Here is a 21,932-nt window from a genome sequence, read left to right on the forward strand (position 1 = left end):
TTTGTTTGCTTGACAGTAGTTTAAAGCTTTCCGAGCTACTCCAAATCAGACATTTAGTCAAATGTTTACCTTCAAACAGTTTACAACGTCTTAACGGGAAAATTAACTTAAAGCGGGAAAATTTGTTTAACGGGTACAAACAAAATAAACGAACAATTTGCCCGTGTGTAAAAGATTGTTTGCAAAATCAAGCAAATTAAGACAATAACAAAAGTATATGGCGCGCAATTTTGCAATTTAAAAATATAATAATGAGAATTCTTTAATTTTTATTTAAGTTTTATAAACAGCTGTTGTCTTTGGTGATTGCTTGTGGTTTGCTGTTAATGTGTAAAAGAAAATATTAAAAACAGTCTTAAATTTTTTTTATTGTTTCACAAAATTTAAACAAAAAAATATTCAAAATTTATTTTCCTGTTAAAAAAAAAACAGGAAGAAGTTTTTGCGTTTTGCTTGTTGTTTTTTGTAAATTAAATGCGTCATTCATTCGACTACAAAAAATATTTGCAACTTTTAATGTTTTCTAATAGTTGTTGTTGTTGATGCTGTTGTTGATTCCATGTGTTACATAAATTTGAAAATTTAATAAGAACTAAAAAAGCCCACAATATTTAATAAAAATCTAGAAAACAAATGGGTGTAAAATTTTAAACAAATAAATAATTTTTTATGCAAATTTTGTTTGTTGTGTGTTTAAAGTAAAATTTAATAGATGAAAAAAAAAAGAAAACTAATCATAATCAAATGGTAAAAGTACAACAGATGTTTATTTAATTATTTTATACTTGAAATTGAAGGTGTGCGTATTGTTGTTGTTATTGTTATTGTAAGCAAGTGAGATAATAAACATGACCATCGAAATTCTGGGCAAAGAATCGTTGTGTTAGATTGTATTCTTTTTGAATGTTGCTAGAATAAATTATTCAAAGTGCATGAAGTAAGAAACTAAGTTTTAAAATTATCTTTAGAAATATGGAATGTTTAATGCCAATATTTTTTCTACGCCAAAAGTATCCTTAAAAAACTTTATTTATTATTTTTCTTTAGGTTTATTTGTAGTATACGATTATAATGGAAATACAAAAAAGTACCTGAAAAATAACCCAATAACAAAAACTCCTTGAATCTCATAAATTGGTTGTAAATACCGTTTTTGTTATAAAATTTAAATCAAATAACATTAATGGTTAACTGAATTACATTACACAATCTCCATATTTAAGGGCTTAACAAGCCATATTTATATTTTAAATTAAAGTTTTTGAAATCTTAAAAATCACTGGTGTTCTGTACATTAATATGCATCGGCTGAGCAGTATTCTTACATGGTACATAAATATCTACACATAATTTGTAATTTATATTTTTTTCTTACATTATTTTTATGGTTCATTCACATTGTTCAAATATTTGATAAATTAGACGTGACCACATTAAAAAATCGATATTACACTAGCGTTTGGACAAATACCTTTATAATGAAAAAACTTCAAAATAGAAAAGACGAAAGAAAGGTCATATTATTGTCATAGAAGATCAAAAAACCATTTGCTTGGAAAAAGTATCAAATAGCAGAAAATATTAACCCTGCAGCTCTTAAACCCAGATTACCTTTTGTCTACGAATATGTCCAAGTTGATGGTTCTAGTAAAAGCTAAATGTTATTGGTATGAAAAAGTAGCTGGTATTAATAAAACTCTAAAAATACAGGGTGGATACATGTGTGCTTTTGTGTTTATAAGTTTGGAATACTTTTTCTAATTTCCGGTTAAGTGTCAAGAGTGTTAAGTTGTTATTTTATCGCACGTTTATTTAGCCATAGAAACTGTTAAGGGGGCAAAGTCTCTTAATGATTGTTATTTTAGGTAGTCACTTCTATACAAACACAAATGCAAATATGTATGTTTATTTAAAAGGTTGGTGCGAGTATGTGTCATCAATTACATATTTGTAACCTTCAATATACAAACATGTTCGTAAAAACATACATGTTTTCATAGAATTTTTTTTTATTTTAACTTAACTTTTATGAAATGCATTACGTTGTCATAGTTGCAATAAGAAAACCTTGCATTTCCTATTTTGCTTTGTTCCACTTTCTTTAGTTTTGTTCACTTTTCAATTACTTGCCTACAGCTATTTACTTTCATTCTTTTTTTAATATGAAAATTCTTACTATCAACCATCATATACTCATGTCAATAAGTATGAAGAGGTTTTTTTAAATGCTGCTATTATTAAATATTTTGCATATTTATAACAGTAATCACTCATCTTATAATGTAAAATTACTCAAAAATTATTGATTAATTAGTTAAAAAAATTGTCATGTTTTTGTATAGCTTACCACCGCTGCAACTTTTATTTTTAATATAAATAACATTATACCTTTTTTTAAAAAAATATATTACAAATAATATGTTAGTATAATGTGAAGCCTAAGTACGTGCTTTAAAATTTTCATTTTACTTGTTTACTTCTTATTCATCTTTCCATCATCTTCAGCCTCTGAACATCAAGTAACCATTCCATTATAGTGTGTGTATGTGTGAGTGCCTTGAATTCGCAGGAAACTGCCAAATCATTCATAAAAACAAGAATGAGAACAAAAACATTTTTTTCTGTTTTATTATTTTTCGAAAATAGTTTCAAGGATAATGCAAAACAACAAAATGCATTATAAAGCTTTACTATGGCAGTGATTTTTTTAAATGTGTATATGTATGTATTTCTATTTGGCCAAATGCAAAAATATATTTGTATATTAAAGTTTTTTAGAAAAAGTTCGAAAAATATGTAGGAATATAATTTAAATAAAAATAACAAAAATAACACCATTTCTAATTGCATTTAAGAAGTAGTGAATTAAATTTCAATTTTTTTTTAGATGTTTCCAAATTTATTTCCAATCGAAATTACAACTTTACAAGAAGACGAAGTTCTTTACGTAGACACTTGCAGTGTTGGCCTTATTTCACGATCATACATTTTTAACCACATGGTAAACCGATTAGACGACTCACCAAAGACGTTTTTTGGTCCATGTTGGTACTATCACTTCCCATTTATCCAACATAGAGAAAAATATGTGACAAATTCTATGTATACCGGTTGATATATGAGTAATAATCCGTATAAAATACATAATCCGTATAATATAACTTCAACTCATTTTGAACACTTAGTCAGTTTACAGTCACTCTTCTGTGAGGTATCTGTTATCTCGGCAACTTTACTGTGCATCAGTCTTTTAACCGACATTCTCTTCTCGTGAATTTAAATGCACCCCAAAGGGACCTTTCAAATTACAATACAAAGTCCGAAATTGTACCCTGTAGGCTACCGGTTCTCCAAGATAATGTGGTTCTCTGGTTTGGCACCGTGTGAAATCATTCTAAGGAAGGACCCACTTTCCCCGGGAATTCAATATAGCCAAAGTAAGGTAACATACCCTGAAACTTTGAAATTTTAGAAATAACTGTGAAGAATAGATCTTCGTAGGTATTGTATAATAACAAATTTACTGAACTTTTTTCCTTTTATATTTTTTAATTGAAACGATGAATAACTTGGTTACAAAAGTTATAAAAAAATAAAAACAATTTCAAAGACCTTTTCAGTTCGATATCAGAAAATATTCTATCTCACACTTTTTCCCCCTCTTTACGATTTCAGTCATGGCCTGAAAAAAGGAAACATGTACTTAGTTATGCATTAAACATGTTTTCTCTTTTAATTTATATGCAACACAGAATAAAACAAAATAAGCTTGCATAATTTTCACACTTTTTTTTTTTTTTGGTTTATTGCAAATTTTGTGCAGGCGGCACACACAACACAACAAAACAACAAACACTTCAAAAATAATTAACATGCGAATGATAAATATGTAGAAAAATATAAAATAAAATTTAATTTTCATATCATTCACATATTTTTCCCAAAAAAAAAATCATACTCACATGTGTTTCAAAGTTTTAGGTTTTAACATAGAGTTGTTGTAGAAAATAATAAACTAAACTCAACTACAATAAAAATAAAATATAGGTAATATTTTTATTTTATTTTTTTTTTTTTATTTCATTAAGTCATGCATATAAATGTTTTTGTTAAACTGATTTTATTATATTTTGAACATTAAATAAATCTCTGAAATAATGAATAAATAAATCATGCAGAAACAAATGCATGCATGTCTTTTGATGTTAAATTGACAAATGGAAAAATATTAACTGAAAATCTACACATAAATATGGAAAAATTCGATGAAATACTAAAATACATTGGGAAATATTTAAGTTTTTTTAAATAAAATGTATGAAAAAAATTAAAGAATTTATCTGCTATAAACTTAAGCTTAAGTAGTAATTTAATAATTTCTGCTAACTATTATATCCAAGTGGAATTTCAAATAATAAAACTTTGTAAATAATTGGCAAGAAAAACTCAATGTCAAATCCATAAATATTTATAGACCAGTTTGCAAATGTATTTCTGTGTATTAATATGTAACTAGTACAATAATATTACAATCAGTAAATTATACTCATAATCAATTATAGCAGCACTTAGTTCATAAAAACTTATTGTTTTATATAAATTATAAGTAAAATTACAATAATTTGAAAACAATTTCCTTTAACTGTATTTTATTGGCAAAATGGCTTGCAGTTGATTTCACTAAATAATTTCATCTTCGTGAGAAAGGTGTATATAAGTTTCACATTCGATTTGTAATTTCTGTTATATAATTTTTCGATCTTATATATATTCCAAGTACTTTTGTAATGTCTGTCTGTCCTTGAGTTTTCAAAAGACCCCAAATATCTGTAAGTTTGGATTTTTCTATAATTCAAATAAAATCAACAAAATCGATCAATAAACAAAGAAAAAATGAGTAAAAATTCAAGACAACATCTGAAAATTTTATTTTTGAATTTTGATAACTATGCTAATCGGGATATTTTTTGTTACTCTGGGAATCATGAAAATTAACATGTTCAGACTGGCGTAAATGATGACTTATAGAAGGGGACAATTTCGTTGTTCAAGAAGTACTTTTTTAATTGTCTACGAGTAAATAATAACATATAAGAAGTGATTTTTTTTTTTGTACTTTTTCGTTCATTAACCTGTACTATTATTTAATTTGAAACCCGGATGCATGTAGAGCCCGAAGTTAATGATAATCTATAAAAGGGAATTTTTTGGTACTTTTGACATTTTAATAAAATTAAGTATGTCGGGTACGGATTTTGTAAGAATCCATATAGGGGAACTTTTTCGTTCTTCTTAAGGTACTTTTTGAATTTTCTATAATATAGAACAGAAAAAATGTACTTTTTTTATTCTTCAAAAAGTACTATTTAATTTTTTATAATAAGTGCAAAAAAACTGTAGGAAATGATGTAGGGTGTTAAACTTCTTTTGAAAGTCCGTAAATATATATGAACCGCAGGGAGTTTTTTTGCGTTTTAAAGTTCTTTCACTACAACGCATAGTGGGAAAATTAAACAAAAGGGGAAATAAATCTTTCTTTTCTAATTTTTACATGATCATAGATAAAGGGCAAAACTACAAGACTTTTCGAATAATTTTAGTTTTTCACTTCAACACTGAATAAACAACCCACGCACATCATAGACATTTCAAAAGTTATTGTTTCGTTGATGTAGGTTTCTACGCATAATTTACTTTGATTGTTAGTTGAAAAAAATCTTAGCCTCTTTAAAGGGGAATATACAAATCGTAGTAAAAATATGTAGTAGGCATAAATATAAATAAATGAATGAATGAATGTGTTTGACAATGGCTGTTTGAGGTTATTTTATTATACTACTTTCATGAAAATATATATTATATATTATATATATATTATATATATATATTATATATATATTATATATATATATATATATATTATATATATATATATATATATATATATATATATTATATTAATATTATATATATATATATATATATATATATATATATTATATAATATATATATATATATATTATATATATATATATATATATATATATATATATATATATATATATATATATATATATAATGACAGTGATTATCATGGTTTTCGGTATTCATTTTTCTTGCATTCACGCTTTCTACGACTTTCAATCTTAATATAATGAATGATTAGTTTTGTGATGAAAAAAAAACATATTTAGATTCTCTTCTTTTGTATTTATATGCATATATATAATAATGAATGATAATTTAAAAAAAATATCATTATTATTTAAAAATTTTGAATGTTATATTATCTTTTCATATGCCTTTTTCCCATTAAAGGTTTTATGGCGTTAGATTCAATTGTATTTCCCATAAATCATTTATTTGCCTTTTTTATGGTTTTATAAAAACGTCTTTATTTTTAATCAAAAAGTTTAAATTATTTATTTGTTAATATTAAAATTTAAATTTATTTTGTAGTTTACCTTGTAGTTGTATAGGTGGAAAAGGATATACAAGGTCTTAAGTGTAATAAATTTCCGCTTCCTTTTATGCGTTACAAATTTTATTCCATTTTGTTTAGAGTTTTGTTTATATGTATGTTTGTAAGTGTAGGTGGCTGTGTGTTCATTTATTTACCAGTTGTTGAAATAACATTAAAACTTTTTTAACAAGAAAAAAAAACTACGTACCACACCTTTGTATTTTTCTATATTGTTACGACAATACATATCTACTGGTTTATTTAAAACTGTCATTGTCTCCCTGTTTGAGGAGGTAAGCTTGTACATGTAGTTTTAACATTAGTTTACCTTAAATTTAATACTTTTATCTATTGAAATGTAAATGCCTTTAGTACTGGATAAATTTGTTTTTATTAGTGTTTATTTCATTCTTTGTTCATTTGTCCTTTACTTCGAGTTTCAGTGTTATCACAATGATATCACAATGAATGTGTTTGTGTAAACGTTATAAAGTTTAATAAGTCCCTAATGGAATGACTTTTTTATAGATTTGTGTAATTGAAAGAATGCATTCGTTTGAAAACTAAATAACATCGATTATGTATTATCTGCATGTTTTTGAGTTTATGATATCCAGTAAGCTAAATTTAACTTGATTTCCATAACATAGTTTCCAAGTTATATATAGTTTTTAATTTCTGAAATATAATTCTCCGACCCTTTAAAACCATATTCCAAGTCCTTATAGATAGTGAATTAAATTAGTTAAAATCATTTTTCTGAATAACCCAGATATCTTCTGCACTTTTATTTTCAACAACTCTATCAGAAGTCTCCAACTTTAAATCTTCAAATATCGGTCAACAAACAAAAATCCAAGATAACCTCTGAAAATTTTACATTCCTCAATAGGTACTTTTTAAATTGTCTATAACATTGAATTTAGAAAAATAAAATTAAGCATGTAGGGTCCGGAGTATATTACAACCTAAATAAAGTGAACACAAGAAATCTTTTAAGAGAGCTCTTTACCCGGCTCTGTTTTAAATCATGGAAAAGTATTGTAAATATTCTATCAAGTGCCAGAAGAACCTACAAATTCTTAAAGATTTATTATTGATATTTAATAATTATTTCGAATGTTCAATTTTCTACATATTGGAAATAATCTGTTCATTTTTAACAAATATTTGAAACTTCATTGAATATTATTTGTTAGATTATATTAGAAAAATTTTATATAAATAGAATTATAGAAATTTTAAAGCCTTTGTACATGCAAAATATTAAAGATTTTAAAATTCTTAGAAAAAGGAACCAAACATATAAACGAGCTATAATGGCATAATAAGCCACACAAGCGAAAAATATATAACAACAACAAGAAAAGGGATCAACAACATTTGAAAATATAAAAATCGAAACAAAAGCAAAAGCTCAAGAAATTCGCACAATTGATTTAAAAATCAACACCACACAAAATATATAATTTCAAAACGCACAGCGTATACAGTTTCCCTAATAATAAGAAAGAAAAAAAACTGAAACACACAATTTCATAAAAATTCACAAAATCTTAAACAAAATACTTTAAACTCATAAACACACATTTACTTCAAAATAGTATTAACTCCATAAATATAATTGAGAGACAATAAGTTTTATAACATCATCAACATTATCAACATTTTGTTAAATTTTTTACTTAGGACATTTTAAAAGTAAATAAGCCTTGCAGATATAAAGAATAATAATAAACGTTTTTATTGCAACAATAATAAACACACAACAATAACAGCAGCAACAACACACACACACAAAAAGAACAAACGTTTTAAACAGATTCTACTTATACCTCAGATAAATATTTGAAAAAATAAACAACAAAAAGAAAAATAAAAATAATCTTTGAAGAAAGCATAAGAACATTTTTAAAGAAAGACTATTGTTCAAAGTAAACCGACATAAAAATGTTAAAAATTAAACCTTTAAAATGTCTAATGTCGTTACAAAGAATTGTTTGTACAAAGCTTTGCATTAAATGGCTTTGTTAAACTAAAGAAATTAATATTTTTAAATACTTTATTAAGCGAAAAAAGGGATTTTAAAAAATAAAACGCAAAAAACTAAATTGCTTGCTTAAGGATAACGTTATATTAACTAAGTGACACTTGAAACATTCCTATCGAATTTCCTGTTTTCCTCTTTAATTCCTAAGAAATCTTTTTATTAAAAAAACATTTACAATTCCTACTAAAATATATTTTCCTATTCTGCATGTAAACTTTTTCTAACACTTTTACTTCCTTTTCATTACGCTTAAGTAATAATTACCATTTCCTTTAAATCATTCCCCTTTTCTGAAACTTTACTTTGCTCCCGCTTCTTTCTGTGTGCCCTTTTTATTCTTACTTCCTCCATCCTTTCCCTTTTACTGTACAAGTAAAACACTATGGTTGAGATACAAAAACCTAATTCAGCTTTAAAACGTCCATCATTGAAACGTGAAACGGTTGTTGTCAATAATAGTGCACCCATGAAGAAGGTTACGCTGGTGCCAAAAGAGGAGGTAAGTGTATGTTTTCCATTTTGCAAAAAAAAAAAAACAAATATTTATTTATTTCTTGTTTATTTGGCTTCAAGTTTATTGAGAATAATGTTCATCCTTTGGTGTCGTAGTCAGGAGTTTATCAGGAAATTGTATTATGGCATAATAAATATGGAAATAATATTTGTTGTCGTTTTGCCAAATTGAATGTGTTCTCTATCTCTATTAGTTTTTTATTGATTAGTTTTCTTTTTCTGTAATGAAGATAATGGGAAAACAAGGATATTATTCATTTTGACTATAAAATAGTAGATTAAAAATCCATTTATATAGATTTTTTTCTTAAAATGCATACACAATGCAATATTTTAGATTATTAAGGACTTCTTATTATGAACAGAATTTATTTTTACGAACAAAAATTTCTCTAATAAATCGTTTTATAGTTCACATTGTTCCCATATCAGGTTCACTTAAAAAATTCTTCGTTCGGTCATAAGAACATACTTTTCAATGAGTACTACATACCGTCTGCATTACTTTCAAATACTCATATAATGACATATATCATTTAAGTGCATATTACTTGTTAGTGGGCTAGGAACTGATTTTTTAATCACACTGAAAGAAAACAGGTTTTCTGTGTAAAAATCAATCAAGATAATATACTGGGTAAGACTTTTTTGTGCGTAAAACAAAATAACTTATAAACTTTTTATTCGCAACACATATTGAAGTAACAATTTGTAAGCGAGCATATTAAACACAATGGCATCTCCATTTTAAAAAAAGATTTTGATCTTTGGCATTTTTAACCCATTACGTTTCAACGTTTTTACTGGATATTTTTCCATTAACTTTTAATTACTAGAGCCGGAGGTGGTTTCATTAAAAAATGGAAAACATGGCATTAATTCTTATTTGGATCAGAATGTAATTCGATAAAATTGCCAAAAACTTATAAAAATTTTATATTTTTTTAATTAGGCGTATACGTAATATTTATAATATCAATAAATGATTAACACGTATACGCATAGGCGTTGTGTCACAATGCAAAACTGTATACCTTTTTTTAGGCTCAACTTTCAAAAGTGTTTTAAAATATTCTAAAAGCTGGTATAATAATATGAGTTTTTTTTTAACTTTTATATTATTTTTTTATTTTCCCTTCAATTTTCTCAGTATCAAATAAATTTTCTTGACAATAACTTTTTTCCAGTGATTTAGTAAATATCTTTTGTTTTTTTGCCATAAACAAAGATTTCTTTAACATTAATATACGTTATCTTATTTTTATTTGTGCTTTTTTTCCTATATCTAGTTCATAGAAAATACACTTTTTCACATTATTTTGGCATTTCTTTGTGTAATCTTGAGTAATTAGTATTAATCAACAATGCAAAAAGGGGCGCTGGTCTGCATTGTCTATTCGCCCAGTTTACTTGTTTAACCAAGTAAACTGTCCTAAATGTCCTAAATGTTTAAATAATTTTTTCGTGCAAGTTCTTTTTACTGGTCAAGGCTTTAGGCAACGCCTTTAGTTTTTTGTACTTTTAATTTAGCTGTTGTTTTTGTTTCTTTTGTCAAGTGCCCAGTTAGTCGTTTGTTATTTTAGTTGAAAATTCTAACAAATATTTATTTAATTACGGGTCATTTTCAAAATGTTATTTAAAGTTTGCAATAATATAAAAAGAAAAAGTTTTAAAAGAAATTCAGTCTCATAGTTAGAGTTGGTTAAAAAAGAACTTTAAGTTAAGATTATTAAAAACTGTGAACCTGTCAATAACACTAACTTAAAGTAAAAAAAATTGGGGGGCCACAAAAACCTATTAGATCTACCTTAGTTCCCTAACTACTTTTCTCTTTTTTATTAAGTTTATTTTCATGTCAATTTTTATCCATTTTAATAGAGTGAGATTATTTACCAACAAAACTCAAACAAACAAACTGATGAAAATATTAGGAAAAAAACTGCAAACTTTGTATTGAAAATTGACCCGCATTCATTATTTACTTTGATACTTGTATGTCTATTTATTTATCTATGTGTGTGTGTGTTTGATTGTTTGTCAATATTTTAATGTTTGATTAGATGTGGGCTTTAGATTAAAAAAATAAAAATAGCAAAGATAGTCAATAAAAAACGTGGTATGTATGAAGGGGCCGTTTATTTAGGCAAATATCTCTGGGGAAAATAAACAATTTTTTATATTTTTGTTTTGAACAACATGACGTATGAATGATAAAAAAATAGACTTCACTAATAAACTAAAAATTCTTTAAAACACAATGTGAGTAATCGAATTTTCGTTTCATTTTGGCACTGCTGCTGCTGTCTTTAGTTTATTTTATTAACTAACACAAATATGTATTTAAGGACTGCACAAATACATATGTATGTGTGTATGTTACTAGAAAATACGATAGCAGACCTAAAATTCTTCATTTATTGTATGCCTAAAAATAAGCAACGTCTCCACATTCTCTATTATAATACAGTTAATTTCGTTTAAGGATGAATATTAGACTTCATCTTCTTTCAAATCATCCTCGTAACATATACGGTAGACCATCATAAATATTATTGAATTAATATAAAGAATATACAATTTCAGATAAATAAATCCAATGAAAAAAAACACAACATCCAAAATGTTACTAAACAAATAAACTGCAAACGTTGTTTTTTTTCTTTTACTCTTCGAAGGGATTATAATTTATTTAAGGACATTTTCTAGTTCACACACATGTATAATAAAATTGTTTGCATATCTACACATACAAAAAAACGTGAAATTATACGAAAAAAAATTCAACACCCAGCTAAGGAAATAATGATATTATTTTCTCTCTCTCTCTCTTTTTATTTTTACCAATGTAACACCAAACATTTCTATACCCAAATCAATTATTTGCCTTTGGGCAAAAAACAATAAATTTTATTTAAACAGCGGCACAAAGTAAATGTAACAGTAATAAAAAAAAAATCTGTAAAAAATTACAATACAACACAATATATTAACAAACAAAAAAATTAAAAAGTCAAAAATTTATTCAAAAAAAGTAACATTTTGAAACCCTCTAGCAAAACTAACCGTATGTCACGGAGCCCACGTTATTTAATGCCCTGTTTTTATAGAAAATAAACAATAGAAGACAGAATTTTAAAACCTCTTAAGTTATCTTTAAATGTTTAAAAAACACTAATTACTGTTATATTTGTTTTGCTAACACTTATTTTAGATTTAAAAATATTAATTATAATGAATAACAAATCCACCTGAAACATTTCCAACTAATCTTTTAGAATTATAAAGCTAATGGTAATAAAACCTATTTCAGGAACTGTCTAAAAACATAGTATACATAATTTTAATATTATGAAGAAAATAATAATTTCTTGGAAAATGTTCAATAAGGAATGAATGACAAATTTTTAGTAAATTTTTTTTAATGTCCTCACTTTCGTTAGAGAGAGTTACATATCCACAACATAATTTTTCGATCTTATGAAGTAAATACTTAATTACTTACTTACTTACTTACTTACTTACTTACTTACTTACTTACTTACTTACTTACTTACTTACTTACTTACTTACTTACTTACTTACTTACTTACTTACTTACTTACTTACTTACTTACTTACTTACTTACTTACTTACTTACTTACTTACTTACTTACTTACTTACTTACTTACTTACTTACTTACTTACTTACTTACTTACTTACTTACTTACTTACTTACTTACTTACTTACTTACTTACTTACTTACTTACTTACTTACTTACTTACTTACTTACTTACTTACTTACTTACTTACTTACTTACTTACTTACTTACTTACTTACTTACTTACTTACTTACTTACTTACTTACTTAATTACTTACTTACTTAATTACTTACTTACTTAATTACTTACTTACTTACTTACTTACTTACTTACTTACTTACTTACTTACTTACTTACTTACTTACTTACTTACTTACTTACTTACTTACTTACTTACTTACTTACTTACTTACTTACTTACTTACTTACTTAATTAATTAATTACTCTTTATTTTTGGTAGGGAAGAACAAAAATGTTTATTTTTAATAGTACTATAAAAGTTGCCTTCGCCTACACTTTTCAAAGGACTCCTGTTCAAAGCTATTTTATTCAAATAATAACAACGAAAAAATTTTTACAAAAAAAACCTTAAAAACTTTAAAAATCTGTCAAAAGTTTTTGTCAGTTGCTTTGTTTTATTAACAAAACAACTAACAAATTGCAGAAAGAAACATGAAAATATTTTAAATTACTCGACTCAAAACTTTTTTCCCAGAACTTGGCTGAAGTTAGTGACTAAAGAAACGAACGGATGGACATATTTTTCAATGTGTTTTTTTAACATTAAGATTTTATTTACGGCAAAAATTATGTCCTTTCGCGCATAAAGTACTTTTATGATTTTTTGTTAATACATTTCTTACATTTTATTTATTCATTCCCTTTTCCAATTTTTTTGACAATATTTTATGACACTCAACAGAGTTTAAAACAGCAAAATGGCCTGTTAAAACTGTGTTTTTGTTTTTAAAGACAAATCGTTACAACAACAACTCTTAAGGAGGATATTGTTGTTTGTGTGTGTTTACTGGTTTTGGTGTCAGTGTAGTAGTCTATTTTGTATGTCCTGTTGTAAATTATTTAAACGTTATTGAGCCATAATTTTATTTAGAGCAAAGCCGCCGGAGTTGGAATTGTTGTTGTTACTTTGTTGTTTTTATTTTTATTATAAGTTGTGTGCAGTTGTTGTTGCTGTTGTGGTAAGGTCATTAAATTGTAGTTGTTTGAACAATTATGAAACATTAAAAATGTGTGTAATACTATAATACTATTCACAGACAAGTAAATTAAACTGTAATAAAAAAGACAAATTTTATGGGTATATCATGGAATGTTTGTCTTCATAAATCAGTATCTGACTTTAATATCTATGCTTATAATCTGCGAAAGAAAAGTCTGACAAATTTTAGTACTAATTATTTTTCGTTTAACCCTTTAAATTTATTAATTAGTCTTAAAACCCCCTATTTAATAGCTGTCAATAAATTTTAAATAGTTGAACAAAATTGTTAATTTAGAAACCTTGAAACTTGTATTTTAACTTTTTCACTCAAGTGTCTTGCTTTGCGTGTCTCTTACTCAACTCAATTAAAACAATGAAAATTTACAACACACGCCCACTGTACAGAGGATTTTTGAATGTTATTGTATATATGCATTTAATAACTTAAATGCCTCTTAGATATACATACAAACCTACATAGTTTTGGCCATAAAAGTTCATGTTTAGTTATTGCAATTTGTTTAAAACTGTGACCATTTCAAAGCAACCTGCATTTAAAACAATAAATATTTCTTAAACAAAACTAAGAATTACAAATATTTGTTGTAGAAAACTACAAACAAAATGACAAGGAGTAAAGTATGTTTTTTTGTAAATGTTAAAACAATAACAACTATAAATAAATAAATAAACAATCAAGATTTAGACAACCACAATATTCTTACATCCATCTTTTAAAACGATTTTTGCCAGATCTTTAAAATGTTTACCAAATTCTCTTTTGGGTCTTATAGTCTCTAATTTTCGAAAAGGAATAGAGATGGTTTGTCAGGACTATTATTTGATCTCAAACATTAAAAGGACATTCAAAACAACTTAAGAGAGGCATCAATTGCACTTTTTCTAAGTTAGAATGACTCTTCTGATGACACAATGAAATTTCTTCTTCTTTTTCTTACGATTCTATTTTTATAAATAAATACTTAGAATAACTAACACAATAGTATTTTATGTTACTTTACACTCTAACTTATAAGTAGTTAGTGAGGTAAGTACTTTTTTAATTAAAACAACCAAAAACAGTCTTCAAAAGCTGTTTTCTTGTCACTAACATTTTCTTTTATTTTTTTGATAGCAATTTTCCTGACATTGTTTTCTTTTATATGTCAGGCTAAAAGAAAATATTTTATAAAAATTTTGAACATCATATGTATATAAAAACAAATACATATTAAAATGTATTTGCCCAGCAGTTTTGTAAAATATTTTTTTTTTCAAAATTATAACTTAAATCTTTTTAATGCCGAAATGCAAACAATTACCACTTTATTGTTTGCAAGTAATCTAATAGGTGGCTAGTGGTATTTTTTTATCATTCTTTTCTTCTGAATGTAAACTAATTACCTATTAAATTCGAAGTTATCTTATTATGGATAAAAATCGAGTGATACAAAGTAATTTGTTAGATAATTGTTTAACCTGATAAGAAATTTTATAGCGAACAAGCACCACAAACTGCAGGGTGTATATGTTTCATTTGCTTATATATACAGAAGAAATTCAAGTATACAGACATACATACATATGCATGTGTATATCAAATGTTGATACAATTGTAAATAGTTTCGACATTTAAAAGCAAATTAATACAACAAGAAATAAAAACAAATAAAAGTGCAAAAGAATGGAAAATTTTATTAAAAAAAAATCCATGTTTACTCTTTTTTATTGAAAAACACTGTATAGCTACATATATATTTTTAATTAAAAAAATATAACAAATATAAACAAGGGAAACTTTAGAGTTTAAAAAAAACTTATTGTGGAAAAATTAAAGTTTTTTTAGCGTTTGAATTATAAAGCAATAAGTTTCTGTCTATTTCAAGAAAAGAGCGACATTTTTAAGCTGATAAATAATAGAATATTATCTAGAAGTGATTAATAGAAATATTGTCTGTTTTATAAATTTAAATAATTAATTATTTCCTTATTTATATTTCCACAAAATGTGATTAAAAGAGTTTTATTAATTATTTCACTTTTAGATTTAACAAAATTTAAAAGGTAATTAATTTTATTAAAAGGTAATTAATTTTATTATACTGCAACAATTTTTTGGCTTTTTAATACCATACACCACTGTTTGTGCTGATGTTTGTAACGCACAAATATATCTACCTCCTTATTCATAAACAGCACTTTATTTTAAAAAGGTTTATAAAACAAAATTGCCATACGAAATTTGATTTATCGTTCGTTTATAAAAAAAAATTGTTTATGAATATATACTAGACTGCAGACTAAGTCTAGCATATAATCTATTTCAGAATCTAGTTTACACTTCAAACTAATCGATGATCTAATTTTTAGTCAAGTACACAATATAGTATATGATCTAGTCCATAATATAGTCTATAGACTAGTCAACGATCGAGTCTATAGACTAATCAATGATCTAGTCTATTGACCAGGAATTGATCAAATCTATTGATTAGTCAACTATCTAGTTTTTTGACTATTCAATGATCTAGTCTATAGACTTGTTAACTAGTTTATAAATGATCTAGATTGATCTATGATCTAATATATATACTAGTCAATGATCTAGTTTATACACAAGTCGTAATCTAGTATATAGACTACTAGAAGATCTAATCTAAAGTATTTAATTTCGGAATTAAGGTTATATATACAAGTCTATTTGTGAATAATAAATCAATTTTAAAATATACTGATATATATGGTCGGTTATGCCCGACTTTATTTTCCTTGTTATGTTTTGGTTGAAAAACCAAAAAAAAAAAGAAAAAAGGGAAACAACCAGAACAAATTTGTTTAAAATGCTTATAATTAATTTAATAAAAATGTTTGCGGAGAATAGAAGAAATGATTTTTAAAATTGTATGATAAAAAAAAACAGAAAAAGAAACAATAGTATTTAATTTTACCCAATAAACATTTTAAGAAAGATAATTTTTCAGATAATTTTTCAAAAAATTTATTACTTATTAGTACTTGCCTGCTATACCATCTCTAAAGTACATTCCTTCAAAGTTAAAATAATTACTTAAATTTCTATTGAGCAACTAAATTGCAGAATTTAAACCCCTTACTAGGAGACCTAATATTATATGAAAATTTTCAAAACTTTTTATATTTCTTTTTTTAGACTTAAAGCGAAAAGCCTGTGAAGCTGGCTTTTCCCACAAATATGTATACCAATTATGTAAACACAAAAATATACTTAAATCATACGACTTTTACTCTCTTTTTTGTTACACGGATGGAATACGTAAAGTGTGATAGTGTGAAGTGCCCTCTACTTTATTGAGCTCCTCATTCATAAAGACATGTTATAGAAATAAAAACAAGGCTAATAACATTTATATTAACTATTTATCAATCTGGTCAATGTTTTAAAATTAAAACCAATACATTTTATGGAAACAAGTTTTGTAAATTTAACTTTAGAAAATAATGTTTATGTGGTTTAGCAGACATACAAAGTAGATAATGATTAAATTGAGCTTAAAAATTAAATTATATACAAAACCACACGTACACAGTTTGACTTACATACATACATATATATAGGGAAACCCAGCAAGCCTTTTAAAGTTATTTTCATATGAAATCAAAGAGAGATTTTTTTTTAATCTGTTAATATCAAGATATGAGTGAAAATCTGAAACTCAGAAAATGTTAATAGAAACAAAACGAAACAAGAACGTTAAAGCTGTGTGTTGGTATTATTTGTCAAAATCGAGCATTGAAAATTGTGTATAAAATATTAGACAGGGATAAGAAAAATTAAAAAAAATAGTTTTACAATTTAAAAATAATATGTACATTTTTATGGGGTGTTATTTGTAACTTTGGTACCAAAGACTATTTTTGGTACTTTTCCTTTACTTTATACTATAAAACCTAGAAATACTAAATGAAGTATGTAGACCACTAAGAACCCATAAAGAGGGAAATTTTTCGGTACTTTTTCATTCTTGAAAAAGTATTTTTTATATTCTCTACAATATTGAATCGAGAGACGTAAAGTTACACATTAAAAATCCTGGATAAGTAATAATCTTTAGAAAGAAATTTTTGAAACCTTTTGATTCTTTCACTTTGTGGAATTTATGCAATATTTTACCTAGAAACCTAAAATCAGACCTTGATTATGACGTTCTTCATATTAAAGCTGTGACCTAATTGATTTAAAAACTATAAAAGCTTTCTGATACTTTTTGTTTTTGTATTAAAATACTTATTAAGTTTACACATTATAGTACAGGATATATAAGATTCGACACCGACAAATATAGAACTCTTACTTGTTTTTCTTTGCTTCAGTTCTAATGATTTACAATTTGATATCAAATGTTTGCTGGTTAAGTACATATCTATATAGCAAGATGTAAATGTATATATAATTAAACGCGAATCCTTTTTTAAAATAATGTACATTTAATGCACATATGTATATGTGTATGTAAGTACATATGCATATGTACATATACACACAAGAAACCACATAAAAGAGATAAATCGTTAAATACACTTACTTACACGCACACAAACTTGAAAAACTTTTAAAACATAATAATAAAATTTGATTTTATTACTTTACAGTTATTTTTGGATGTAAGGTTCATGTATTCGTTTAAATTTCGGTAAATGTGTGTGTGTGTGTTTTTATTAAAGAACGTGCGTATCGAAGAGTGTAAAATATTTAAAATACTCCACAGTTGTTTGTTTAAGTATAAATGACCTTTAGTGTTTTGGTTTTAACGTTTATTTTCTCATTTATTCTCTTTATTTTATTTCTCGTCGTATGTTGAACATTTTTAAATGCCAGACAATTAAGTTGGGGTTTTTTTTTTATTATTACGCATATGTTTAAGTTAAATAACTGAACCAAGTTATAAACTGTGATTTAATTTTATTTATTAAGTCTAAAAAATTGCTACGAATAAATTTTTTAAAAATGCAAAACATATATTACACATTTTGAATAGTGTTGAAAAAACATTATACTTGAAGTTTTTATGTGTATTTTTATACTTAAAACACAAATAATTTATTCCATTTCCTGTGATTTTACTGAAAATTTTTTCTTTACATTTCATTGCTATGTAATGATGTACAGCAATGATAAACTATATAATTATTTATCTGTTTTTTAAAAAACGAAACGAATTAACTCTTTTACGTCAAACCGTGATTTGACAAATCTAAAGTTTTTTCCTTAAAATAAATCACAACTTTACTTATAAAGAGACAAAAAACAAAAATGAATAATAGATCTTTGTCATTTTACTGAAGTGACGCCCTTGAAAATGTAATGATGTGTGCAGATGATAGACAGAAAAAAGAATTCAATTTGTATTTGAAATCTCATGATTTGATAAAATGTTATTAGTCATTAAGTAAACATTATTAAGCTTAAATATAAAATAAACATACAATTTTATTAAAAAAAAGATCTTAAAGGTTTCTAAAATTCGTAAGGAGATCTATAAATATTTTCTTTAGAGAAGATGTTTGATAATTGATCGCATTTTGTATAAATATCGGCTTGAAAAATTTGATTTTGTAATTTTGGAAAAATGCGTTTTTTTGAAAATAAAAAAATTTTTTTTAGAAAATTTTCAAAACAAACATTTTAAAAATACTTTTTTTAATTTTGTAAAAAATTTAATTTTTTAGAACTTTATACAAAAATCATTTTTATTAAAATTTTTTTAAAGAAATGTTTTTTATACAATATTCAAAACATCACAATAACTCTATTTTTTGTTAGACATTTTTCGAAAAGTTTCTTCTTTTCTTTAATATTTTCGAAAATTCCTTCTTTTTTTAAACATTTTTCCAAAAATTCAAAACATTCCAATAATTTTACTTTTTTAAATTTTTTTGAAAAAATTAATTCTTTTCCCGTATATTTTCAAAAAATTCTTTTTTAAAGATGTTCAAAAATTATTTAATTTAGGTTTTTTAAAGCTATTTTCCACAGCCATGTGTTTATAAAATTGTTAACGATTTCTTTTATTCTATTTGAGTGATCATTGATCAAGTTTTCTAATGTAAAAAATTATTAAGAAATTAATTGAATTTTTTACATTTTGTACTAAAACTAAACAAGATATTGCTAAATTTGTTTTATTTTTTTTTAACTTTTTTTTTATAAAAAATTACATTTTTGCTGAGAAAAATAATGTTTCATATCATTCTTGTCGTCTTACAGAACGTATGATTTATATATTATAATTTCTCAAATTAATATGACGTATACGTATTCCACACAATTGAAACAAAATGTTATGATTATTACATTGTAATCTCAATCTCTCCCATTTTTTGCAAACAGTTATTTATATTTAAATATAAATATATGTCTACAAAGCATGTCCTCCAATTACGTTTACAAAACTAGAAATATAGAAATACAAAACTTCCAACAAAAAAATTCACACATAAAAATTCCTAGTACTCATATCTATTTATTTGTTATCTTTCGTAAGAAATCTTTCAACAATATAAATTGACACCTTTCAAAAACGTTTTCTAACAAGCAGACACTTGATGCAAAGTGATGATAAACACCATCAAAATATACAACGACAAACAAAGCTGTCTATAGTATGTTCTGCTGTTATAAAAGTATTTTTTGTTTTCTTCTTTTATTTTCTAAATTATTCGATTGCGTGTGACTTATTTTTATTTCCTGTTACCCACAAACACGTTTACATGTACAAACACATTTAACTTACCAGCTCAACTTTAACAATAGATAGTTTATAAATGATAATAACAGGTGTAAGTGTCAGTAGATATGGATGTGTATGTTTGTGTTTATTGTAATAGAAAAACTGAGTTTTAACAGCAATAATACTCATATACAACAACAATTTATAATATGTCATTTCCTCTTGCCATTGCATAAGACATTTACCCTCTCTGAACACACACACAGAAACATATCTACAAAACAGGATATTATCATATTGACAGTTTCTTTATATTTATTGTTAATTTTTGCTCCTGGAATAGAAAATGTATAAACATTCCAGCATACTTTCATAAAATTTAACAATGTGTGTATATAACATTTGTTTTCTTACATTTTCCAATAATGACAGCTGTCATTATGTTGGAAATATACAAAAAAAAACGAACAAAAAGAAAATGATACAATATGTTAATGTTTTCTTTTTCTATTTACATTTTTATTCAAGAGGTGTAAGCATGAAAGTTTTACTGTGAATTATTATTCATGTAAAATTTTCATATTCTTTGTATAGATGTTCCTGTACACAAATACACAAACAATCACAGCAAATTGTAGTTTTGCATGTGTCAGCATATGCAAATTACTTTCTAACACAGTTTATTCCAATTTTATTTTTGTATAAATATAAGTCTGACAGGAAACTGGTAGTTTTATCGATATTACTTGAATTGATTGATTTTTATTTGATGCTTGTTTATTTCTTATTGGCTAAATTTGAAAAGGTTAAAGGAAAATTTAGTTATGTACAAATAATGGAAATTAAAAAAAATAAAAAATATATATGTTTTTTTAAAGGACATTTCAAAATGACATGATTAATTACTTTGTCAAAAATGTTAAAGTCTTTCCTTAAAAAATCTATTAATGGTAAGAAATATATTTCTTCAATAACTTCTTAGTATTCCCTCTGGACGTATGATTTATATGTATAAAATTTCTTAATAACACGTATACGTAACCAAAACAATTGAAACTTGATCTTATTAAGACTTCCCAATTTTTATTCACCATTTTCCGTTAAATCTTGTAAGAAAACCGTTAAGAACCGTAAGATTTAGGTTTTTGAAAAACTTACAAAAAACCTCAAAGAATGTATCAATAATATACTTTATACTAGACTATATACTAGACTAATCTATAGACTATTGACTATTAACTAAAATATAGACAATACTATATACTAAACTATTGACTCGACAATAGACTAGACTATAGACTAAACTATATACTAGACTATAGACTAGACTATAGACTAGACTATAGACTAGACTATAGACTAGACTATAGACTAGACTATAGACTAGACT

At 25.3% G+C, this 21,932-nt stretch overlaps 1 protein-coding gene across 6 annotated transcripts in view; it reads left to right on the forward strand.

Moving 5' to 3' along the window:
• LOC111674948 (venom dipeptidyl peptidase 4) overlaps window positions 1–21,932 on the forward strand; it is a 269,708-nt gene that overhangs the window by 218,725 nt on the left and 29,051 nt on the right. Inside the window, exons 1-2 of one of the 6 annotated variants that reach the window (XM_046946147.1) lie at window positions 67–330; window positions 8,305–9,013. The exons of 4 other annotated variants lie outside the window; for them this stretch is intronic. In XM_046946147.1, the coding sequence (XP_046802103.1) occupies window positions 8,897–9,013 (117 nt within the window). In that variant the 5' untranslated portion in view covers window positions 67–330; window positions 8,305–8,896. Of the gene's footprint in view, window positions 1–66; window positions 331–8,304; window positions 9,014–21,932 lie in introns of those variants that run through there. One more of the 6 variants, XM_046946149.1, reaches the window with a different exon arrangement.

This window comes from Lucilia cuprina, chromosome 3 (assembly GCF_022045245.1).
Source record: "Lucilia cuprina isolate Lc7/37 chromosome 3, ASM2204524v1, whole genome shotgun sequence".
In the NCBI taxonomy this organism is placed as follows: Eukaryota; Metazoa; Arthropoda; class Insecta; order Diptera; family Calliphoridae; genus Lucilia; species Lucilia cuprina.